Raw genomic sequence first — 26,319 nt, 5'->3', positions numbered from 1 at the left:
CATATTCTCCATGTATTGCATTGTTTTGCTTGATGTCCAGCACAGAGGATAGAGGAGGATTTCCTATAACTGCTGTAGAAGCCACGCTTTAGCATTATAGCTACCGCCCTTCGCTGTACTTTAAACATTTTATGATTCCTGCTGCAATGATTCTAAGATCATACTGAGAGATGTATAGGTACTGTTACCATAACAGCAGACATGCAAATACTAGGATCATTGCTACAAGGAGTAGATACCCTCCTTTCATCCCCCAAGTCCTAAAGTTATGGGGCTAATAGTTGCCTGTAAGTGGTTATTGTCTACCAGTAGTAGACATGTTATAGGTGGTGGCTACATTAGTAAGCTTTATGCTTTCCTGGCTTACATAAAGCTTTTAAGTATACTTAGGCATTCTCAAGAAAGTTGATGGAACATGTCTGTGTGCCACTTTAAGCACCAAGAATTAATGGGAGTGGATGCGTGTATGATCTTTTTTATCCATGGCTAAGGTACGGAGTTACAGCTGTGGGCTCACAAAGACATCAGAATGCTAGAAGAGATTTGTCTGGAAGACTGACACCAGTTTCCAACATTGCCTTGATGATAATTATTCATGTGACATTGATCCTAGCAGACATCTACTGTTAATGGGCTGTTTGCTCAGAGAACTGTAATGTATCTTTAGAGTTAGCTTTTATTCATGACCTCCTCTTATATTATTTTAACCAAATCAGTGCTCCCATGTTGCTCATTTGAAAAGCCTCCTTGTAGTTTAAATGCATAAAAGAAAACTTTCTTTTTGTGTGGAAGGTTGCATATCCTAATAGTATCCTGATCAAAAGGCATATTGTAGAATAAAAAAAAAGATTAGCATTATAAGAACACTTCTCTGGGTAGTATTGTGTAATGCTGATTAAGAAAATTAAGTAAAATGGCTTTAACAGTGTAAGTAATTCTTCTCACTATATAAACAGGCCTTAAATACTGTTTCTTTTTTCTTTAGACATTTTTAACTTTATCTTTACAAGACATGGCAAGCAGAGTACAGTTATCAGGACCACAGGAAGCAGAGAAATATGTATTACATATGGTAAGTACTGTGCAAAAGAAAATGTTCAGTAAATGCAAGAATAGTATGTTGAGACTATTCATTGGTGCTGGGTACAGAACAAGTTTAGGCATAGTGTGAGATGATAGGAGCTTGTGTTTTGATTGACAGCGCTTTTGTCAAATGATTCTCTATGGTGGCAGGTAAACCAGTTACTTAAATTGTTATTCAGTGTATTTAAGTATCCATTTATGTTTCTCGGTTGTAAGCTATTCCTAAGTCTTGTATGTTGAGATTTGTCGAACTGCTTTTGGGGTACTAAGTATTTTTTGAATTGCAGTTGGGCAGCAGAAGAGTAACTTGAATTTCACTGTAACTGATATTTTATTTTTCTCTGTAGTTGCATGACCATGTAGGAGGACTGGGAAGAGCATGAGAGTTGCTTCTTTGTTCTTCCTTAATAGCTCTGCTTGGCCATGAGCCTCAGCGGGAGCTGTCATTTGAGCAGGCATCGGGGATGCTTGTTTATGTATTAAGAGCCTAACCCTCTCCCCTGGTGGTGGTGGTGATGTGTGCACCGGTATCTCTGTGACGACTACCAGCACTCCCCCAATGTCTACACATGAGTGCTCCTTCACATATAGGACAGGAGCTACCATTACTGGCTTGGACAGCCACAGTGTATGTGCCTTCACATACCAGCCTGTGCTTTTAGTGCCCTGAGACATTTGTTTTTCAGCACCAAAGCAGCAGCCATAGAAAGCTGGAAGCAATCTCCCTCCATCTCCAAGATAGACATGCCCATCATCCCTGCCAGCACAATCAGTCATCCAAGTCACCTGGGCAGTAGTCAGGGCTTTATTCTACAAGGCCATTGGGATGGTTGAAAATGTTTTTATTTGTTTTGTACTTGAAATGAACCTCCACCATTCCTTTGACTGATGCAGCCTAAATGCTAGTTAAGATTCTTTTTTGTCTGTAGTTTACTTATTAGATGTGTAAGCTCCTGTGAGTTTAAAGCTAAATATCTCACTCTCTAACTTTTTTGCACTCGTTTTTTAAATTTGTAACTATTAATGCTGCATTACAACTTCCACTTTTAGTTCTGTAGTTGGAACTGCTCATTTTGTCTGATTAGTTGTTTTTACAAGCTCCATTTATTTTGTTTTTTTCTTTTTTAATCAAGCTGCCATTGCATTTTAACTTGTTTATATCCTGGCTGTTTGGTTTTAGACTGTTTCCCCCTCCGATTTTATACATTTTACTTTTTGTTCCCAGTGGTTAGTGCTTTACCCAAGTTAAAATACTTGGGGATATTTAAGGATATTGGTATTCTATTGTAACCTAAATGCATTTTGTGTGTGTGTGTGTGTGTGTGTGTGTGTGTGTGTGTGTGTGTGTGTGTGTGTGTGTGTGTGTGTGTGTGTGTGTGTGTGTGTGTGTGTATACGCGTTCATCTGATTTGTTATCCGAGTGCTTTAATTGTATTTGTAAAGCATTTTTGTGCTCTTCAGTGCTAAGATTTGATCACCAGTGGCTTGCCTGTGGACTCTCTATCCTTTATACAAACTTAATCATGTTCTCTTGCAAGACTGTAGCAGCATTCAGTGAATTCATAATTGTGTGCCCCTCCTATTAGGATTTTGGCTGGCACTGATTTTAAAATAACATTTACCTTGAGGGATCAGTTCTTGTTTGCTCCATAAATCCATTGTTCAATTGTTTAGTGATACCTCTCCTCCAAATGTGAGCCTCCTTACTCTCTCTTTGTGTTGATCCTAGATAATATGCCTTAGGTATATGGTGCATTCTGAATACCTAAGCTATTTTTGGGCTTTCCAAACTGTAATAGACTGTCACAACAGACTCCACTTATAGGTGTATATGTACCCTGGTTTCCATTTATGTACTCCATGTAGGATGCTTAGCTGTGGTAGAAGTAGGAGTAAAATATGTCACTGCCCACCTTTTTTCACCCTCCCCCCAGTTTGCTTTAAATTTGTGAGGCTTTATGCTTGATTGCAACTTTTGAGTTGCCCGCCCAATCTGAGTTTGGATGCTCCTGCCAGTCTCATCTCATCAGTTGATTCTCCTGAGTACGGAGAGATCAGTTAGGAATGCCCACCCCCTTACTCTCTCAAATTTGAATTGTCTTGTTTTCCTCCCTGCCCAGTTACTTAAAAAATGTACTTTATTCAGCTGCTGTTACTGAATCTGTGCTGCTTCCTATTTTATTACTTTATTTTGCTTTTTGCTGCTTGTTCTTAAAAGTGTTCATTTGCATTCTGCTGCAAGCCACCCAAAGCTAAGAACAAGAAATTAAGCTTTTGAGTTTGAGCTGCACTTTTTCATCTGTATTTTACTGTTTAACTGCATTAATTTGTGCCTTTTTGACTGTTTTTACTGTTTGTGCCTGCTTTTTACCTACACTTGTTTTGCACTGAACTACTGCTTATTAGTTAGCATAGACTAGATCTAGACTTGCTGAATCTAGACCCTAGAGGATGCTGATGTCTGTGCGGTCACTGCAACGTGGTTTAAAGACACAGAGAGCACACCAACAGTGCAAGGTTATAATGCCTTCCACACATTTAGGCCAGATACTTCACATGCAGGGAATGTAGGTGGAGGTGTCTCTAGTTACATCAAAAATAAATACACTTCAAGGCTGGTCAAACAAGACAATGCACTTGAGATGATCCATGTTCAAATTACCTTAGGAAAAATCTAGTACCGCTTCGTTGCAAGCTAATAGGTCTCCCTCTATGACCCAGGAAAACCCATGCTATGTATTTAAACTTATTAGAAACACTAACCATCCAACCCAATACCATATTCATGGGTGACTTTAATTACCCCACTATTAACTGGGGATCTTATATGACACCAAACGCACATACACAGAGATTCCTGGATTTTGTAAACACAAAATCCCTGGACCCATCTAGTCAGTGCACCAACCAGGGGTATAACCATACTGGATCTGGTCCTCACAAATATGGCAGACTGCTGCACACCCCCTACTGTAATACCTTCCCTGGTAAGGTCAGACCACAAAATGTTCTCCTTTGAAGTAAAAATAAACCCTGGACCCCCTGCTAAACCTGGAATATTCAGGAACTATTCTAAGGCTAACCTCCTGCTATTAAGAGAGAGCCTGGCAAATTTTCAAGCCCCCATAAACCCTGAGAACACTTCTCCCTATGCAGAACTGTTCACAGAAACCCTGTACAAGCATATTGATAGCTGCATAGAGGCAGCTGTACCCACCAGGAAGATGTACAAAACTAATGAAAAAAACAAGCCACCCTGGTGGAATCACAAAATCAGTTTGCTGTATAACAGGAGGAAGAAAATCATGGCAACAATTTGGAGGTGCAGTACTCAGCAGGATAAAAGCACTCTCATCAAACTAAACAAACAGCTCAGAGGACAAATAAAGTCTACCAAAGCCAAATTTGAGGTAAGTTTGGCCTCCCAGGCCAATGGCAGCTACAAAGCATTATTTAGCTATGTCTGCAACCTCAAAGGCAATACGCGATTGTGTGCAGAGCTCACTGTAAATGGAGCCACCTATACTGAGCCAGAAGTTGTAGCAAACCTTCTGGCTGATAAATTCAGCACCACCTTTACCCTTCTCTCCACCTCAACCTTCCCTCAGGAAATATCAAATGTAACTCCCCCTACTATCACTAGGGAACAGGTCCTTAATGCTCTCTTGAAGACCAAGAACACTGCATTGGTGGGCCCAGACAATATCCCAGGATGTCTTCTAAATAACATGACACATGACTATCAGGGCCTCTTGTATTACTATTTAACTGTAGCCTCCAAACAGGCTTCATGCCTCATGAATGGAGAAAGGCAACAATCGTCCCCCCTGCAGAAAAGTGGTCTATCTACAGACCCTGGAAACTAAAGACCCTTAAGTCTCACTAGTCTTGTATGTAAAGCCATGGAAAAAATTATCATGGAGATGATCAGTAGAGATATAGTAAATCTCCAGACACTGGACCCAACCCAGTTTGGTTTTGTCAAGGGCAGATCATGCCTACTCAACCTGTTGGACTTTTTCAAGAAGGTCAACAAAGCAATGGATGAGGGCAAAGTTGTTCACACTGCCTACCTTTACCTGCCAAGGCATTTGACACAATATCCCACTCTGGTATTGTTGACAAACACGAGGTTAGGTACAAACCCATATGTCACCCGGTGGATAGCCAACTGGCTCACAGACAGGACCCAGGAAGTTAGAATTAGGGAGTCCACCTCTATAAAGAGGCCAGTCACAAGTGGAGTCCCTCAGGGATCAGTACTTGGACTGCTACCTTTTGGCATTTACTTCTCAGAAGTTAAGGCTAATGTCATTGGTCTCTGGCTGACTAAATTTGCAGATGATTGCAAATTAGGAGCTGTCACTGAATCTCACACTTGACACACATGATGTTCTTCGTGTTTCACTGTTGCAGTCATAACTGTAGGGTGCTCCTGCCGGCAGGCAGCCCGAGGTCGGCCAGAATCCCAAAGTCTGGGTCCGGCGTCGGCTGTATAAGCTAGTACCCTGACGTCAGTACGCTTTGGTACATAGCCCTCAGCCGACGCCATCTTCTCCAGTCTTTCTTGCCGTGCGGTGGAAAGCAGCTCGCAAGTCGGTTGGCGATTTTCGAACAGCGTATTTGGTTGTTGTCGGTCCGAAGTTCTTACTTCTCTTCTCAAAGCTAAGTACCCCATTGGGGAATCTTTTTCTTGTTCCTCTGATGTCAGAAAAAGTTAATAATTGTATAGCGTGTGGGAAACAAATACCTCATAAAGATTTCCACTCTTACTGTCTACCTTGCTTAGGCCCTGACCACGACGTTTCTTGTTGTCGGTTCTGTGCCAGGTTCAACTCTCGTACTATCAAGCGCAGGTACGATTGGGCTTTAAATTATTTTGGCAGACGCTTCAATTATAGAATGTCGTCGGACACTACCGAAGTTCAAAAGAAGCGCAAAGACAAAGACAGGCCTCCGAGGTCCAAACAGGACTCGTTGCAGCTGGAGCCAGCGTCCGGTTCGGCTGTCGTCAGTGAGGCGCTTTTGCAGCCCCTGTCGTCCGCCACTTCTGAACCGATGGCCGATACGGACTCCCATGGGGAGCCATCAAGGCCCACTATTTTAACTGCTGCAGGACCTTCGGACGTCGCTCCTTCAGATGGGTCCGGAACCACTGTGCAGGTACCGGCTTCTGAGGGGGTTTTCAGGCCTACTCACATCACTATTTCAAAGGCAAAGGCAAAGACTCCTGTTAAGTCTAAAGTTCCAGCTCAAGCTGCTTCTGAATCCACTCCCAGGACACAAAAGCAATTATTGAGGATGGCTGAAGATTTGCTTACAATGATTAGGGGTTCTCACCCCCCTCCTGAGAAAAGGCCTCGACAGGATGTTACTCTGGATTCCTCTGACCAGGCTTCTGTATCTTCTGTTTCTTCCTCAGATCAGGACTATTCCTTTCCCCCTTATGAGGATTCAGATGCTGAGGACTCTTTACCCTCTGCCTCTCCGCCTGAGGATTTTTCTTTTGGGGAAACCTTGCATGAGATGAGGGAACATTTTCATTGGGAAGGACAGGAGTATTCTGCTTCCAAGAAGAGGCTTAGAGAATTTCTTCTTCTTCCTCAGCATAGGCCTTTAGCTATCCCTCCTGTTTTGGACATTGTAGGTGATGCTTTTTCTGAGGCTAATTTGAATCCTGATTCCATGCCTCCTGCTCCTTCTAAGCCTGATAGATTTTATAGGGTTCCTGGCTCTCATTTATTTTTATTTAAAAACCCTTCTGCGGATCCTGAAACTATTTCTCAGGGCTCTAAGGCTGCTAAGGTTGCTACTTCTAAAAATCCTATTCCCTCTGAGAAGGATTCTCGTGCTTTAGACAGGTGGGGAAAAAAGGTATATACTTCTGCTACCCTGTCTGTTAGGGCTTTAAATTGCCAGTTTCATATGTTTAAATATCAGCAATTTCTTTTGTCTGTTTTAAAGCAAAAGCTTGCTTCCCTTCCTGCTTGTGCAGAGGATAAGGAACTTCAGGATGTTTTGCATGCTACTGAACAGGTGAACAAGCATGGCTTACATTGTGGTTTTGATGCTTTGGATGCTTCTTGCAGGGCTGCTGCCTCTGGTACTGTTATTAGGAGACATGCCTGGCTTCGTGAACAAAGTTTACCTGAACAGGTTAAGGCTAAGTTATTAGATGCCCCTGTTCAACATGATGTTCTTTTTGGATCCAAGGCTGAGGAAGTTATTAAAAAGATGGAAGAAAAGGCAAAGTCTATGCAGACTGTAAAAGATTTCTTGCAAGTTCAGCCTCCTAGATTTTCCAGGAATTGGCCCTCTAAAAATTGGTCCTTTCCCACGTCTGATAGGCCTCAAAGGGGAAGATATAGGCGCTCCAGAGGTCGTGGTCAAGATCGGGCCTATTACAGATCTAGACAATGGACTGCTTCTTCACCTAGAAGGGGAGAAGACAGATCCCAATCTCAAAGAAAGCAAACTCAATGACTCTCTCGGTTGGGCTTCAGGACCCCTTCACCTGGATGCCCCTCTCGGAGGAAAACTGTCTCTTTTTTACAGAAATTGGACTCATATTACCCAGGACAGATGGGTATTGGACGTGATTTTAAAAGGTTACAAATTCCACTTTCACACTTTGCCAAGGGCTCACGGTTGGCCAGATCTGCCAAAACTTCAATGGTCAGAGGCCTTAACTCAAGTGGATGCTCTTCTGGCCATGAGAGCCATAGAGCCTGTTCCACTCTCGGAAATGGGAAAAGGGTTTTATTCAAGACTGTTTCTGGTTCCCAGAAAACAAAACTCATGGAGACCTATTCTGGACCTTTCTGTGTTAAACACCTTTTTGGAAATTCCAAAATTCAAGATGCTTACCCTGCAGCAGCTAATTCCAATGCTCTCTCAGGACGCCTGGATGGTGACATTGGACTTAAAGGAAGCCTATTTACATATTCCCATCAGGCAAGAACGCAGGAAATTCCTCAGGTTCAAGGCAGGTTCGAGGCACTTTCAATTCTCTGTTCTGCCCTTTGGTTTATCTACTGCGCCCAGAGTCTTCACCAAGTGCCTGGCACCAGTAGTGGCTTACTGCAGACTTCAGGGGATCCAGATTTACCCCTATTTGGATGACTGCCTTATTCAGGCAGACAGCAAAGATCTTCTGCTTCAACATCTGGACTTTGTTCAACGTCTTCTCCTCCTACTGGGATTCTCAGTGAACATAAAAAAGTCACATTTGATCCCTTCTCAACAAATGGTATTCTTGGGAGCCCTCTTAAATACAACCTTACAAAGGGCCTTCCTCACTCCAGAAAAACAATCTCAGCTGGCTTCTACTTTCAACACCTTGGCAACTCTATCTCAGCTCACTGCAAGGAAATTCCTGCAGGCTCTGGGCTACATGGCTTCCTGCATTCTGTTGATTCCAAACGCAAGGCTTCACATGAGAAAGCTTCAATGGTATCTGAAAAGTGTATGGTCACAGCATTACCATGATCTGGATGTTCTGATTCCTCTGATCCCCTGCCTTCAGAAGGAGTTCCTCTGGTGGTCCAGGGCATGCACTTTAAACGAAGGAAAACTTTTTCGTCTTCCTCAACCTACTCAAATCCTAACCACGGACGCCTTGGATTATGCTTGGGGAGCACACTTTCTAGACAATTGCCAGCAGGGAACCTGGACAAAGGACCATCTTCACTGGCACATCAATCTGAAGGAAATGTTGGCAGTTCAAAATGCCCTTCTAGCCTTCAAGAACCTTTTACAACCAGGGCCTCTGCTAATTCGCACAGACAACACCACGGTCATGTGGTACATCAACAAGCAGGGGGGTTCTCATTCATACCCCCTTTGCAGACTAGCTATGGTTTTATGGGACACAGCTCTAAATTTGAATCTACATCTCCAAGCTCAATTCATTCCAGGAAAACAGAATCTATTAGCAGACAGCCTGAGCAGAAACATTTCAGATCCTCATGAATGGATGCTGGACACCAACTTATTCAACAGGATTACTGCAGTTTGGGGATGTCCCCAGATAGATCTGTTTGCATCCCATCTCAATCATCAGCTGCCTCGCTTTTGCACCAGGTCCTTCCACAAAACAGCTTGGAGAGTGGATGCCCTGTCTTTCAGCTGGAGAAGCCCTTCAGCATATGCCTTCCCTCCTATTCCTCTACTGCCTCGGGTATTACTGAAGGTAAAACAGGACAAGCCCAAGTTCCTCATCTTGATTGCTCCAAATTGGCCTCGACAGTTTTGGTATCCAACTTTAAAGCTCCTGTTCTCGGGGCCTCCTTGGATTCTCCCACTGAACCCTTCGCTTTTGTCCCAGCATCAGGGTCAGTTACTACATTCCAATCTCAAGACCCTTTGCCTAGCAGCTTGGCTCTTCAAAGGAATTTGATTTCCTCTAGTCTTCCCAAACAAGTTTTGGATGTTCTTTTGGAAGCTAGACGGCCTAGCACTAGGAAATCCTATGCCTCTAAATGGAAGAGGTTTTGTATTTGGATGCAGGACCGAGGCTTGGATCCTCAGGTACCTGATCTCTCTTCTATTTTGCTTTACCTTTCGGAACTTTTATCTAAAGGACTTTCCTTTTCTTCCATTAAGATTCATGCTTCTGCTGTCTCTGCGCATTTCAGTTCTGATCCTCCTGTTTTTTCTCATCCTTTGGTGAAGCAGTTCTTGAGAGGGGCTAAAAATTTGCGGCCTCCAAGGACCCCTCCTGTCCCTGCCTGGGATCTTAATTATGTTTTAGAAAACTTACTTTGCCTCCTTTTGAGCCTGCTGCATCTTCAGATATTAAGTTTCTATCCTGGAAGACTGTTCTTTTGTTAGCATTGACCTCTGCCAGAAGGGTCTCAGAGTTGCAAGCTCTCATGGCTGTGGAACCATACCTTATTTTCCATCAGGACAGAGTATCCTTGTGGACCAATCCTACTTTCATGCCTAAGGTGATTTCAAAGTGGCTTTAAATCAGACAATTCACCTTCCTACTTTCTTTCCAAATCCTCAAAATAAAGGGGAAAGGATTTTGCATTCATTAGATGTGCACAGACAGTTACGATTTTACCTGGACAAGACTAAAGATTTCAGAAAGTCTAATCAATTGTTTGTTTCTTTTGCCTCCAGTTCTCTTGGAAAACCTATTTCTAAACAAACTATTTCCAAATGGATTGCTTATGGAATCAGATTTTGTTACACTCATCATGGGAAACAGTTTCCAGGTACCATTAGAAGTCATTCTACTAGAGCAGCTGCCACTTCTACAGCTTTCCTCAGAGGAGTCCCTACCAAGGATATCTTGAAGCTGCCACTTGGAGTTCTGTGCATACTTTTCCAAGCACTACAATCTCCCTTGTTTTCTAAGTCCAGGGCAGGCTTTGCCTCTGCTGTCTTGCAGGGTATTCTTGCCTCCCCTTCTTCTATCTAAAGCCTCCTCCCCTTTTACACTGCTTTGGGATTCCACCCTACAGTTATGACTGCAACAGTGAAACACGAAGAACATAGTACAGTTGTGTACACCTACCATAAATGTAGATGTTCGAGTGTCTTCACTGTTGCAGTCGGGTTCCCCTCCCTCCTATCCCCTCTGTTTTTTCTCTCTTTTCCTTTTTTGTGGTGTATTTGTGTTTCCTTGTTGGATTCCTTTTTGATTTGTTGGGGACTTCTGACATCTAGGGCAAGAAAGGCTGGAGAAGATGGCGTTGGCTGAGGGCTATGTACCAAAGCGTACTGACGTCAGGGTACTAGCTTATACAGCCGACGCCGGACCCAGACTTTGGGATTCTGGCCGACCTCGGGCTGCCTGCCGGCAGGAGCACCCTACAGTTATGACTGCAACAGTGAAGACACTCGAACATCTACATTTATGGTAGGTGTACACAACTGTACTTTCTCCTGGAGGGGTTGACACAGACAAACAACTGGTGTCAGAGACATGGACTAAAACTAAATGCCAAGAAATGCATAATAGTATCCTTTGGGAAGTCATTCATCCCTGGTAACTATCATATTGACAACACACCCCTTAGAGCTGACACAGTAGTCAGGGACTTTGGGACACACACAGATAGTAATCTAGCCTTTAATCATCATTTGTCTACAGTGGTGAGGAAATCATACCATGTTAAGCAACTTATAAACAAAGGTATGGCATCTAAGTCTAAAGAAGTCATTGTTCCACTGTATTTGACATTCATCAGACCTGTCATTGAGTACAATGCCCCCTTCAGTGTGCACCTAACCAGGAATATCAAACAACTAGAACGTCCACAGAGGATGTACTTCTATTCCCATGTTGCAGTATTCTGCATATGGGTTTACTGTTCAGTCTCACGTATGTACGGCCAGTATCCAAAAGCTTTCAGTCCCTATGTGGTGCGTAAGACATCTGACATGGACAAGAGTTTGTGGGCCATAAAGGTGACGTCAGCACACACAAGCCCTCAGAACTTTTCAGCCACCAGTCGTACACTAGATGTTCCTGTTACAGCTGACATCTGATTCGTTTTTCAGATAAGTACCCCGTTGGGGACCTTTTCAGTCCTTCTTAATTTTAATATTGCTTGTTCATGTCATCCAGAAAGTGTAAGTGTCAATCCAGTCAGGGCTTCCACGACAAGTGCCTTTTTTGTTTGGGACGGAGGCACAACCATAAGGCCTTCCCGATCTGCCAGACGTTCGTACCGAAAACTTTGCATAGTCGCTTGCATGCGCTAAATCTTTACCTTGAAAACCAGCGTCTGAAATCACTAATGCTTCAGATGGAGGGCTGTTTTGACATCCCTACAGAACCACCTAAAAAGAAGCTGAACTTCTTCCAGCCGATCCCCAACCTGTGGTCAACATAGGCCTGGTTCCAGGATCTGGTTCCGGATCTGCCACTTCAGAGGTCGCGGGTACCTCTAAGGACACCGCACCATCCTTAGGTGAGAGCACGTCTGCAGAGGCTATACCAGCGCTGGGGGGAACCTGCGTTTACTAAGGAGTCGCCTGAGCCTTCCAATCCCTTGCAGTCGCCGGTTTCTAGACAGACTTCCACAGGCCCTCTTAAAAGGAGGAAAAGAGGAAACGTATCTCGCCCTCTACAGAAAGCATGCCTGATTGGCAGGCTTTCAGCCAAAGCCTCTTCAGTGCCTTCTTGGCACTGAGGCCTACCACTGCTGTTACTGCCTCCACTCCACCTAATCTCCTGTGCCCTAGGCCCATGCTTACTGATCCAGCTTGTAGGGAAGAGGAAGTACTTTCAGATTCCTCTGAGGAATCTCTCTCTTACAGCTCTCCTCCCCATTGGGGTATGGATCCCCAGAGGAACAGTCAGTGGACCCTGACTCCCCAGTTGAAGACTTGACCTTCACTGAAACAATCAGCAGGATGAAGGAACATTTTCAGTGGGAATCCTCAGAAATATCTGACGTACAAAAGAGGTACTATGACCTCATTCAAATGGAAACCCCTAGCCCATCTGCTGTCCCCCCCCCCATCCTGCCTGCCTTTCCAGATGCCTTTTCTTCTGCATCTTTGAACCCTGACTCACAACCTCCTGCCCCACGCAGACTTGACAGGCTCTACAAAGTATCTGACACTGCTAAACATCTGATTGTGTCCACCGGCTGATCCTGCCACTATATCTGTTGCCACTGACAAAGCAACCAAACTCCTGCCCACTACCACCATTCTCCCAGCTGACAAAGACAGCAAGACAATGGAAAGGTTCGGCAAAAAGATTTACACTTCTGCTACCTTGGCTTTTAGAGCCACAAACTATCAGACCCACATGGCCAAGTATACTTTGTTTCTCTTACATTCTGCTAACAAACATCTGGCAGATATTCCAGAGTCCTCTGCCAAAGCATCACTGTCCTCTCTCCTGGCTCTCTTATCCCAGGTCACTAGACACTCTATCAAGTGTAGTTGCAATGCTGCTGAATCCTGTGCCAGGTCAGCAGCATCAGCGTCTGCCTTACACAGATATTCCTGGCTTCGCCTACAACCCCTGCCAGATGACTTCAAGGCAAAGCTCACTGGCCCCTCTGGACAATGCTGCACTTTTTGGCTCTAAGGTGGCAGACCTCTTTAAATCTCTGCAACAGAAATGAAAAGATATGCAGGATCTTTAACATTTACTGGTCTCGTCAATTCCCAAGTTTCATAGAAACTATCCTTCCAAAACCCAGTTTATTAGGAAGCACTCCCGACCTTCTCCTCCTTCAAGGCCTCGTAAGCACAACCTCCTGACTAGAGCAACCCCTCCCTCTAGCCAGAGGACTCCCTTTCAAGACAGGGCAGGTAGCATCTGACTACCCTGCCAGTCTTGCCCCCCCCCCCTTCTGTACCTCTGTCTGCCCACCTCTCTTACTGTCTCCCACTTTGGACCCTTCTCACCTAAGATGAGAGGGTCCTGTCCATTCTTCAAAATGGTTACTTCATGTCCTGGATTCTCTCCTCCCACATGGCGGGGCATACCTCAACCACCTCCTCAGCAGCTGCACCTGCTACAACCAGTAGTGCAAACACTGTTAGATCAGGGTACTATAGAGACAGTCCTCTGCAGAAGAAAGAGGTTTCTATTCAAGGCTCTTCCTGGTCCCCAGGAAGGATGGACCATGGAGGCCCATTCTAGACCTCTCCTATTGCAACCTCTTCCTAAAAGTCCCTACCTTCAAAATGCTAACCCTGCCAGCCCTTTTTCCTCTTATTATCCCACAAGGATTCCTGGCTACATTAGATATAAAGGATGCTTATCTTCACATCCCAATCAGGCCCTCCCACAGGAAATATTTAAGGTTCTTGGTGGGCTCTTCTCACCTGCAATTCTCCGCCTTGCCCTTTGGACTCTCCACCGCACCCAGAGTCTTTACCAAATGCTTGGCACTTGTGGTGGCTTACTGCAGGACAAAGGGAATACAGATATTCCCCTACCTGGACAGTATGCTGATCCAGGCTGCCAGCCAAGGAATACTCCAAGGGCACATCCAGTTGATGCTGACCCTACTACAGTCACTGGCATTTCGGATAAACCTACCAAAATCCCATCTTCGCCCAACACAGGACATTGTGTTCTTCAGGTACAAGGATCCACTCAGATCTCATGGAGGCATACCTACCCCCTCCAAAAGTGAGGTCCTTGATAGAACATCTTCTCCTGGTACTTCACTCTACAGAGCTGACAGCAAGGCTGTACCTCAAGCTTCTGGGCTACATGGCAGCCACCATATACCCATGCTTCCTTTAGCAAGGCTACACATGAGGAAGCTGCAGTGGTACCTTCGCCCAATCTGGAAGCCACACAACCAGCCTCTGGAGCACATTGTGGCCCTTCTACCTTACCTAAAAAAGGAAATACTATGGTGGCTGGCTCAGGTAAAACACAACCCAGGCCTCCCTCTGTAACCACTGCAACCCACTCAGATCATGCACACAGACACCTCAGACCTGGGATGGGGAGCCACCCTCAGACACCGACACGTGCAGGGCCTGTGGCCAAATCACCTCAAATCAGAACACATCAATGCCAGAGAGATGAGGGCAATCCTTCTAGCCCTCCAGGCATTTCAGCCTTTCTTACAACAGGGGTCACTCCTGATATACACAGACAAAAGCACTGTACTGTGGTATATCAACAAGCAGGGAGGGACCAAGTCCTACCTGCTCTTAGCCCTTTTGTTCTAGGAATTGGCCACCTCACAGGGAATCTATCTGCAGGCAACCTACATTCCCTGTCTCCACAACAAACAGGCAGATTTGAGCATAACCAGCACAAACTACCACAAATGGATGCTGCACAGAGATGTCTTCCTGGATCTGGCCCACAGGTGGGTTATGTCTCATGTAGACCTGTTTGCCTCCACCATCAACAGGCAACTTCCTGGCTTTTGCACCAGGATACCAGAACCACAGGCACTGGCAACAGATGCCTTCTCAATTTCATGGAAGGGGAAATATCTGCATGCTTCCTACTCCTCTGTCCTGCTGATGATTCGGCAGGACAGTCTGAAAATCTTGCTGGTGACTCCCTAGTGGCCCAGACAGCACTGGTTCCCCTTACTCCTACACTTGTCCAAGGGCAATCACCACAACTTACCCCCCAGAGTGAACCTTCTAACACAGAACAAGGGGTCACTAATCCATCCACAGTGGCAGATTCTGCACCTTACCCTGTGACTGACAGGATTCTGATCCCATTTAGACACCTTTACAATGAGAACATGCTCAATGGTCCTGCAGGAGGCCAGAAAAGAAAATCTTCTCTCTCCAAGTGGAAACAGTTCACTGTTTGGTTTCATAAAAGACAGTTGGACCCGCTTGTCAGTGAACCCCCTCTAGTGCTGTCCTATTTGTGTGTGCTACTACAGACTGGAGTGGCTTATTCATCCATCAAAGCCAATCTGTCTCCTATTTCTGCTTGCCTGCCTTTGGATCCCCCATTAGCATCCAGACTCACTTGCAAACTCCCCCTCAAAGGTGTACTACACCTTAGGCCCCCCAGGAAACCCACCCCTCCACCTTGGGACCTCAACTACGTGCTCGAGAAGCTTATGCTACCTCCCTTTGAGCCAGCAGACAAAGTCTCATTAAAGAACTGTACTTGGAAAACTGTTCTATTAGTGGCCCTAACCTCAGCCAAGTGTGTGTCTGAACTCAAAGCCCTTGTGGCTACTCCTCCCTTCCATGTTTTCCACAAGGACAGGGTTACCCTCAGGACAAACCCGTCTTCATGCCCAAGGTAGTCAATGACCTGTCCTCAATCAGGCCATACATTTACCCATTTTTTTTTCCAAACGAACTAGTGGATAAGGAAGAGGTGGGGGGGGGGGTAAAGGAAGATATCAGATAAGAAAGAAAATAGGGTGTTAAGGGTAGTGATAAGGCATATAGGGAAGAGATTACCCTGGGTTGATAAAGAGCAGATTAAGTAGCTATATAAGTAGTCCTTTAGTTGTTTCTTGAATTGAGTTATATCAGTGACATTTAATATATGTTGGGGGATAGAATTCCAAATTTTGGAGATATAGTGGGGAAAAAAGAAAATTCCCAGCCAGGTTGTTACTTTTAGACTTGCATGAGAGTTTTATGTGTAGATCGGAGAAGACGAGTGTTATTATAGGGTTTGAGTATGTGTTGTAATGCTGGGATTTTGTCAGGCTGATTTACTAAATGGTGAGTAAAAATAAGTTGAGTATAGGTTAGGTAATGGGGGAGTTCTAACCAGTTTAATTGTTGTAGGGAGCAGCAGTGGTGTGATCTGTGAGGGAGTCCATGGCAAATTTGGCTATTTTATTATAACAGCATTCAAGTTTGGAAAGTTCAGTTCTGCTAAGTGAAGTAAAGATGGGAGAGGTATAGAAGAAAGAAGACGAGTCCTAGTAATGTCTAATCTGGATTGATTTGTATGAAATGGTTTGATGCGGCAGAGCAAGTTCAGTATGATATGAGATTTTTTGATAGATTGAGATAGATGAACATCAAATGTCAATTTATTATCAGTGATAACACCTAATAACTTTGTCAGGTGGTGTTTATGATTGTAGTGTTGGAGGAAAGTATATGAAAGGAGGTTGTTTGTAGGAACGCTTTAGTGGGGTGAAAAAGCATACACTTGGTCTTATTAGGATTTAGTATAAGGTTAGCTTTGGAAAGCCAAGATTCCACTTGGAGAAAGGATTGTTGTGTGATTTCTTGTTGAAGTGGGGGGAGGATGCTTTACATATGAGAGTAGTGTCGTCTGCATATTAAACGACTGATGCTAGTGAAGTGGATTTATTTAACTGGTTAGTGAATATATTGAACAAGGGTCCAAGTATGGAACCTTGTGGGACGCCGATATTAACAGGGAGTAGAGATGGTAACTCTTGTTTACACCTAACAGCTTGTTGCCGTTTGGATAGGTAACTATGGAACCAAAGTAGGGTAGAGGGACTAATGTTTAAGGTGGCTAGTTCTAACAGTAGTTTTTGATGCAAAACGGTATCAAAGGCCTTAGAGAGGTCTAAAAACATAGCAGAGACAAGGCTGTTTTGGTTTCTGTGTTAATGTATAGTGTTGATAAAATTGAGGAGGGCAGTTGTAGTGCTATGGTGGGGGTGAATGCCATGTTGAGTGTGAGAGAGAAGTTTGTTGGTTTGAAGGTGATTTAGGAGTTGGTTATGAATGCATCTTTCAGGTATTTTTGAGAGGTGAGAAAGGATGGCAATAGGCCTGTAGTTGGTGAGTTCTGTGGAGTTCCCACCTTTATGAAGGGGAGTGATATAGGAGATTTTCCAGAGGATTGGACCATAGTCTTCAGCAATAGAGCGATTGATGATGGATATGGGGTGTGCAATGCTCTCTGCTGCAAGTTTGAGAAATTCAGATGGTAGATTATCTGCAGCAAGACTAGTAGGTTTGAGTTTTTTTAAGAGATTTACAAATGAAATGAGTTGATATAGGTTGTAAGGAGAAGGAATTTGTGAGATGATTATTAGTAGTAGGAACCTTATTTATTTGGTTATGTGTGGTAAGAGAAAGTATTGAATTTATAAAGAAAGAGTTAAACTGCATTCAATGGATTTTCACAGGCAAATCAGATTCTACCTGCACAACACCAAGTCTATCAGACAGGCTGACCAACTTTTTGTATCCTTTCACCCTCAGAGCTCTGGGGAAGGCAGTGACTAAGCAGACTATTACTACTTGAATTTCCAAGGCCGTTACCTTCTGCTACCAATTCCATGGTAAATCCCTGCAGGGTACAGTTAAAGCTCATTCCACATGAGCAATGGTATCTTCAGGAGTCTTCTTCAAGGGTCTGGATACCTCTTCTGTCTTGGAAGCTGCTACTTGGTCCTCGGTCCACACCTTCACCAAACACTATAAACTTGACCTCATCTCCAGATCCAGGGCAGGGTTTGCCTGGGCTATCCTTCATGGATTCCTGGAGACTGCCTCTAGACCACCACCCCAACCTCAGTGAGCTTTGGCACTCACCGATATGCAGAATATTGCAACATGGGAATAAAGGACATAAAAAAGTTGTGTAAAATCTTACCATAACCATAGATGTCCTTCTGTTTTATGTTGCAGTATTCCTTCCCACCCTCCTTCCCCTCTTGTCAGCTAATTACTTTCCTTTCTGGATGGCAATGATATGGCATTACCCTTACAGGACAGGCTCCAATTGGGCCTTCTGTTCTGAGGGCTGGTGCTTGCCGACATCACCTTTATGGCCCATGAACTCTCGTCCACGTCAGACGTCTTACGCACCATAGAGGGACTGAAAGCTTTTGGATACTGGCAGTACATATGCAAGACTGAAGGGTAAACCCATATGCAGAATACTGCATCATGCAAGAGAAGGACATCTATGGTTATGGTAAGATTTTACACAACTCTTCTTTCCTCACTAAACGAATGCAGGGCGTAAGTAATATGTCCTATGCAAAACGCTTCTAGGGCTTATTCCCTGTATTCTGTCTCCTACAGGCGTTTGAGGGGAGATGTATGCCTGGCATACAGGCATTGTCAGACACCACTCTGATGGACCTCCTGCATATCCACAAAGCAAACAGCACCAGAATTACCCATTTTAAAGTCTTAAAAACCTTGCCTGTGATATAAATATGACCTGCTGGAGAGATAGATATGTATCCCAGAGACTACCCCATATTTGGAATAGGCTCCCCATCCACGTGAAGCAGAGTTCTTCCCTAACCCAATTCAAGTGCAACTTGGACAATTGGATGGGAAACTGGAAATTTATCCCTGGTTTGGCACCTATGTCTCAAATGGACAGAGGTAACCTCTAAATGGTTCATCTCCCAGGCTTAATCAAGGGTATCAAACTTGTCAGAGATTTGGTTATGCATGGCTAGACTTAAAAAGGCCCTTGTGGTCGTTAGCCTAGTAAACACCTATGAACCTATCCAGCCATCTTACATTAAGAAGGGCTCCCCTGCACCCTTGTGTCAGAAGAGTGTGGATATAGCCTTGTCTGAGCTGGGGATTGCTGGAGGAACGATCGTTGTGATTTCCTATGTTTAAAAATGTTTAATTTTGCATGTATATAAGCTTCACACCACACAAATTGGGGTTAGCATTGCCTTGTATTGATGCAAAAGCCTAGAAACCTTTTTTTCCCCTAGACACCAGTCAGTGAAAGGCCTCCTAGGTTCCCTGCTGCTCTGCTGGCAACATAGATGCACACTTCTGCACTGTAGGCAACTCAGCTGAGCAGGGAGCAGCGTTGCCCCACTTTTTATTCTGATCTTCTATAGATAAGTCCCCTTGTTAATCTCATAGCAATAGTGATCTAATTTGTCCTCTCACAAATTAGTACTTAACAATTACCTGCTACAATGTACAGTCAGTTTCCTAACATTTCTCTAGTCAGCATGATTTACCAGGGCATCCTGAAGCAGTCTAACAATTGCTTCTTGTATACTGATTGCTCCTAAAGCAAACAAGTACAGTATATGTGATATGTAACTATACCATGAAACTAGAATCAGCCTTCTCATGTAACAATAAACAAGACATCAGACAGGTTGTCGGCGCATGCATCTTTCTACTCACACAAGGAAAGGTTAAGATACACAAACCCACATACACAGAGGTACTCACTAAGAGCCTACCAAAAGACCAGGGACCTCCCTAGAACAAACAACCTGCACATACTGGTACACTAACAGAATCCACCACTACACATGACACACACATCCATGTCTCAACAATTCAGCCCTTAAGGCTAAACACCTGAAAACGTAATGTCCTAGTCATAGGCGACTCAATAGTGTGACACACAGATGTCCCCCTCACCAGGTTGGTTAAGGCCACGGTCAGCTGCTTGTCAAGTGCCAAGATCTGTCCGATCACACACAATCAAGGCACTCAGCAATAATTACCGTTGTGACTCTGTCATAGTATTGGAGTGAATAACTTGAGACGTACCTCTTTGGACTTTATGAAGAGGGACATGACGGAATGCTCTGATTGTGTCCCAGGCAGGTATGTCCCTAGCCTTAAGCAGCATTCCACTTTCACCTAGGATGATGCCACAATACAGACAAAAAATGATTGATTTCAATAATTGGCTTCGCTTCTGGTGTTACTCCAGGGAGATCCAGTATCTGACAGCCTGGGAAGACATGGAAGGCAGACTACACTGCTTTGCCAGAGATGGCCTTCACAGTCTGCTCAAGGCTTTCGGATACTGGCAAAAACACTTGCCACCCCATGATACCTGTTTAGGCAATGTCAAAACAACAAAACATCCAACATAAAAAAAAAAAAATCCACTAGACACAAATTCAAGGTCATACTGCATAATGCTAGAATCCTAAGCAGTAAATGGCACTCCTCACCTTGGAAGATAGTGATGTCTATGCAGTCTGAGACTTGGCTCAAGGCTGCAAAGAGCACCCCAGCCATACAAGGCTACAATGCCTTTCACATGTTCGGACCTCAAAATGAACATGAAAGAACCTAAGGTGGAGGTGTATCCATCTTCATTAAATCCAAATACACCTCAAAACTGGTAAAAAAGTATGACTCTCTTGAGCTACTTCAGGTCCAAATAACTATAGGCAAAATACCCAACCACACCATCGCTAGCTACAGGTCCCCCACCATAAACCAAGAGAAGCACACCACCTAGCTGGACTTGTTAAAGTCGCTCAGTATACAGTCAAACACCTTGGCCATTGGAGATTTCACCTACCCTTCTATCGATTGGGTGACTTACACAAGCACAATCGCTCAGATGTTCCTGGATTTTGTTAATTAAAATGGCTTCTGCACCCCAACAAGGGGCTCAGATGTCCTAGACCTAGTGCACCCCAACATGGGGGGGGTCACTGCACTATACCCTGTGTGTTGCCCTCCCCTGGTAAGGTCAGACCATAAATCAGTCTCTTGTGAAGTAAAGATTAGACTTGACACCCCCACAGGAGCAAAAAATCTGAAACATTTCCCCAAAAGCAAGCTATAGCCTACCATGTAATGGTATTAAAAGTATCAAAACCCCAGCTAACACAGCCAACAGTGACTCCTGTGCAGAAGAGTACACAAATACCCTTTATAGCCACTCAAGCAAATGTAGTGGCTCAGCTGTACCTGACGGGACTAAAACCAGGTCCTCCCAAAAAAGCAAGCCACCCCAGTGGACTGCAAGTAGAAATATGTTCTATAACAAAAGAAAGAAACTGATATCTAGGAACAAGTGGGAACTACTCAGCAGAGGAAGAATATACTCCTCAGCTTGAACAAGCAAATCAGACATCTTGTCAAGTCCTCTAAGGCTTGTTACAAGCTAAATTAGCATCTGTAGCTAAATTCAACCGTAAGGCTTTCTTTAGCTACGTCCGAAACCTAAAAGGGAATGCCCAACTGTGTGCCAAACTTACAGTGGACAGTACCACTCACAGTGAACCTGAGGAAATTGCCAACCTGCTAACTAACAGATTTGGCAATAACTTCACCCCCCCAACACACACCATTCCCACTAGCCATATGCCAAAGCATTCCTGACTTTAGTCTTCTACAGAGTATCTCCAAAGAACAGGTTATAAAAGTGCTCTCCAATGCCAAAAACATAGCCTGTGTGGGACCAGATAATATCCAAGGTTGCTTACTAAACAATCTAAAACAAGACGTAGTGGAATCACTTGGCACTCTGTATAACCATAGACTGAGCACTATCTTTGTTCCAGCAGAGTGGAGAACAGCAACAGTAATCCCCTTGTACAAAGGGGGAGGGTCCATCAACCGACCCAGAAAACTATCAACCAGCCTTATCTGCAAGGCCATGAAAAGAATCATTATGGACCTTGTGAGCAAGAACACAGGCATCTTTCAAACTCTTGACCCAACCCAGTTTGGTTTCGTCAAGGGGTAGATCTTGCCTATTAAACCTGGTGGACTTCTTTGCGAATGACACCTATGCCCTGGATGAGGGCAGGGCAGTACCTGCAGCCTGTCTTGATTTAGCTAAGGCTTTTGACACAGTCCCTCACTCGAGGATCATTGAGGAACTCTCCCAGCTGGGGATTAACCCATACATCACCAGATGGGTAGCCAACTGGCTCACGGACAGAACGCACACTGTCAAAGTTGGGGAGTCCACCTCCACCAGTAGACCAGTTACCAGTGTGGTACCACAAGGATCTGTGCTTTGCCCTCTACTGTTTGGGATCATTTCCTCTGAGGTCCAGACATAAGTAGATTGCCTGTGGCTTACCAGGTTTGCAGATGACTGCAAACTGGGTGCAATTATTGAGTCCCCCAGCGATGTAAACATAATACAGTAGGGGCTGACACAGACAAATCATTGGTGCTAAAGTCATGGACTAAAATTAAAAGCAAAAAATTGCTTCATTATCCCCTTTAGCAAAGAAATAGCCCCTGCTAATTCTGATATAGATAGCACCCTTGTAAGGTCAAACCCAGTGGTGCGAGACTTCGGAACACAGGTTGATCGCAATCTAAACTTCAGTCACCATGTGTCTATATTGGTAAGGAAAGCCTTCTACATTGCGTATCTCATAAATAAGGGCATTGCATGTGAGACTAAGGAGGTTATAACTTTGCTGTACTTAACCCTTATCAGATCACTAATTAAGTACAATGCTCCCTTCTGTAGGCATCTCACCAGACACCTGCAGCAACTACAGGGACCACAGAGGTTTCTAACCAAGATAATCCAGGGCCTCCAAAATGGGACTGGGATTGGGAGGGTGGCCTAATGGTTAATGTGTTTGCCTTACAAACACAAGGTGCAGGGTTTGAGTCTCACAAGGGATAATTGGTTAGGCTTAAAATGGCTCGCAAGGGCAGTTAGCTTAGTACTAACCTATAAACCTATGAATTTGCGTGAAAAGACTGAAAGCCCCTGTCACTGTACTCGTGCATCATACAGGCTGCTGAGAGGCAACCTGTGCCTGGCCAAAGGAGTAGTCTCTGACTCTGCCCTAATGGAAATGCTGCATATCCGCAAATCAAATGGGAAAGAGTCACTTGCTCCAGGGATTTCAACTTAGCCTGTGACATTAACAAAATATGTTGGAGAGACAGATATATCTCCCAGAGATTGCCACTCCTCTGGAATAAGCTCCCACTTCACATGAAGCAGAGCTCCTCAATGACCCTGTTTAAGCACAACCTTGACCATTGGATGGATGACTGTAAATTCATCCCGGGGGTGGCACCTAAGTCCATCCTGGACAGGGGTAGTTGGTGCTGATCATAAAAACGCTCTGCTAACGACCATCTAACTATGGTCAATTAGGGTACACATGTTTTTTACACAGCTAGGCTTGTAAAGGCCCTAGGGCCATTAGACTAGTAACTTCCTAGGAACCTCTAATAAACTCTGACTGTCTCACTACAGAATATCTTGTCCAACTATTGATGTCCAACAAATAATGCTAACTATAAAATTAACAAAAAACATAACCATCCCTTTACCAATTCAACATAAAATTAAGACCACTGAGACATATATGCCTCAGTCTGACAATCCTAGTGAGTGATGCACACATTAATCCTGTCCCTCGGTAATTCACAGATCACAGCAGAGAACATAAGAGAAAACTCACATGAGGAGCAAGCTTTGGTAAACTATAAAGGACTCAGTCATAAACTTGAACGTATGCACCCTTAGCAGTAAAATAAAGCAGTTGCATGCTTTTATTGATTTATGCAATTAGATATTTTGGTTAAAACAAAAACCTGCTTGGAATCCTACATAAAACTGAGACTTCACCACCAAGGGTGTACCTTTAGGCATGATAGAGCCTATAAAGGAGCAGGAGGGATAGCTGATGTTCTTCGTGTTTCACTGTTGCAGTCATTACATTTGGGTAATCTGCTGGCAGGTTGCCCTCAGCCGGCCTGAATTCCAAAGTTTTGGGTCCTGCGTCGGTTGCTGTCTTCTCTTCCATGACGTCAGGTCGTCAGGGGTATAAAACATGCAGCCGACGCCATTTTCTTCAGTCTTTTTTGCCACGAGGTGCCCAAAGCAGAAGCATTTCACAAGTGCTGGTCGACCGACTACTGAAATATTCGAGTTTGAGTTTCAGAACCGAAGTCTTCATTAAAGCTAAGTACCCCATTGGGGAAACTTTTTTCTTGCTTTTTACCGATGTCAGAAAATGTTGATAATTGTATTACTTGTGGGAAGCAAATACCTCATAAGGATTTCCATTTATACTGTATTCCTTGCCTAGGCCCTGATCACAATGTGCCTGGCTGTCGGTTTAGTGCTAGATTTAACCAACGCACTATTAAGCGTCGGTATATTTTTGCATCAAAGTATTTTGGAAACAGATTTAACTACCCCAAAATGTCATCAGATAGCAATCAGACTACCGGCGTACATAAAAAACGGAAAGAAAAGGACAGAGAAAGGCAGTCAAGATCCAAAACCAACTACGAAGCTTCTCCTAAGCCAGTCGCCGGTTCACCGGTACTCTGTGAGGCGCTTTCGCAGCCCCTGATGCCCGCTACTTTCGAGTCGCAGGCCTCTACCGACACCCATGTGGAGTCCGGCATGCCGCAAAATACTCATGGTATTGGACCAACGGATTTATCTCCCTCGGATGGGTCCGGAGCCGCTGAGCAGGCACCAGCTTCTGAGGGTGTATTCAGACCTCAACACTTGTATATCAAACTGACGACAGCTGCAAAACCAACTTCTAAAACTAAAAAACCGACGCATGAGCCATGTGCACAGGCCTCTATGCCTAAAAAAACAGATGATCAAAATGGCTGAAGACCGTATTGCTTTGATCAGGGGTACCCATCCCCCTCCAGGTAAGAGGCCTAGGCAAGACAATGATGAATCTTCAGATCAGGTTTCTATTTTCTTCTGATTCCTCTTCTGATCAGGAATTATCTTTACCTCCCTATGAGGATTCTGATGCTGAGGAATCTATTCCATCTGCATCTCCTCCTGAGGACTATTCATTTGGAGAAACTTTGCATACTTTGAGGGAGCATTTTTCACTGGGAGAGTCAAGACTTCTCAGAATCAAAAAAGAGGCTCAGAGATTTCCTTCTTCTCCCTCAGCACAAGCCTTTAGCCATTCCCCCTGTTTTAGACATTGTGGATGATGTGTTTTCGGAGTCAAGTTTCACCCCTGATTCCTTACCTCCGGCTCCCATTAAGCCTGACAGATATTACAGGGTCCCTGACTCGCATCAATTTTTATTTAGAAACCCTGCTGCTGATCCTGAAACTATTTCACAGGGCCCAAAGGGAGTTAAGGCCTCAACAGCAAAAAATCCTACCCCCCCCCCCTCCCGACAGAGATTCAAGGGCATTGGACAGATGGGGAAAAAAGGTTTATACATCTGCAACCTTGGCAATCAGGGCCTTAAACTGTCAATTTCATATGCTTAAGTACCAACAACATGTTATGGGATTGCTGAAACAGAAAATTATGTTGATTTCAGAATGTGCAGAAAATAAAGAATTGCAGGAATTATTGCATGCAGCTGAACAAGTTGGAAAGCATACTTTGCAATGTGGTTTTGATTCTTTAGAGGCCTCCTGCAAGGCCATAGTTACTGAATCTGTGATTAGGAGGCATGCCTGGTTAAAGGAACAAAATTTTCCTGACCATGTTAAAGCTAAATTGTTAGATGTACCTTTACAGCATGACTCTCTGTTTGGTATTAAGGCAGAAGAGGTTTTAAAGAAAATGGAAGACAAAGCTAAGTCTATGCAAACGACTTCTTACAAATGCAGCCACCAAGATTCAGTAGACACTGGCCTACAAAAAATTGGTCCTTTCCTGTGTCAGACAGAGCTCAAAGGGGCAAATCCAGACGCCCTAAGGGTTCCAGATACCAGGCGCAAGACTCATATAGGTCAAAGCAATGGGGCGCATCCACCTCCAAATCTGGAGGAGATAAAGCGCAAACCTACAGAAAGCAATCCCAATGACTTCCCTGTGCCTACACCAAGCACTTATCTTTTGGCAGCACCCATAGGGGGAAAATGAGCACTTTTTGCTCAAAATTGGCAGTTAATAACCCAGGACAAGTGGGTACTAAACATCGTATCACAGGGATACAGACTCCATTTCCACACTCTGCCAATGGCAAATGGTTGGTCAGATCTTCCAAAAAATCAATGGGCAGAGGCACAGAAACAGGTTACGTCACTATATGAGGGCCATTCAGACAGTACCAGAACAGGAAAAAGGAAAAGGTTTTTACTCAGGACTGTTCTTGGTACCCAGAAAGGACAAGACCTGGTGGCCA

General features: G+C 44.2%; 1 protein-coding gene across 2 annotated transcripts in view; it reads left to right on the top strand.

The window, feature by feature from the left end:
• The window catches only part of COPS3 (COP9 signalosome subunit 3), a 985,788-nt gene that overhangs the window by 654,527 nt on the left and 304,942 nt on the right, over positions 1–26,319 (top strand). For both annotated transcript variants that reach the window (XM_044089656.1, XM_044089657.1), the window contains exon 9: positions 986–1,072. In XM_044089656.1, the coding sequence (XP_043945591.1) occupies positions 986–1,072 (87 nt within the window). The remainder of the gene's footprint in view (positions 1–985; positions 1,073–26,319) is intronic.

The sequence above is a fragment of the Protopterus annectens genome, chromosome 12.part0 (genome assembly GCF_019279795.1).
Source record: "Protopterus annectens isolate FY-2018-M chromosome 12.part0, PAN1.0, whole genome shotgun sequence".
In the NCBI taxonomy this organism is placed as follows: Eukaryota; Metazoa; Chordata; order Ceratodontiformes; family Protopteridae; genus Protopterus; species Protopterus annectens.
This window is presented reverse-complemented; position numbering and strand designations above follow the sequence as displayed.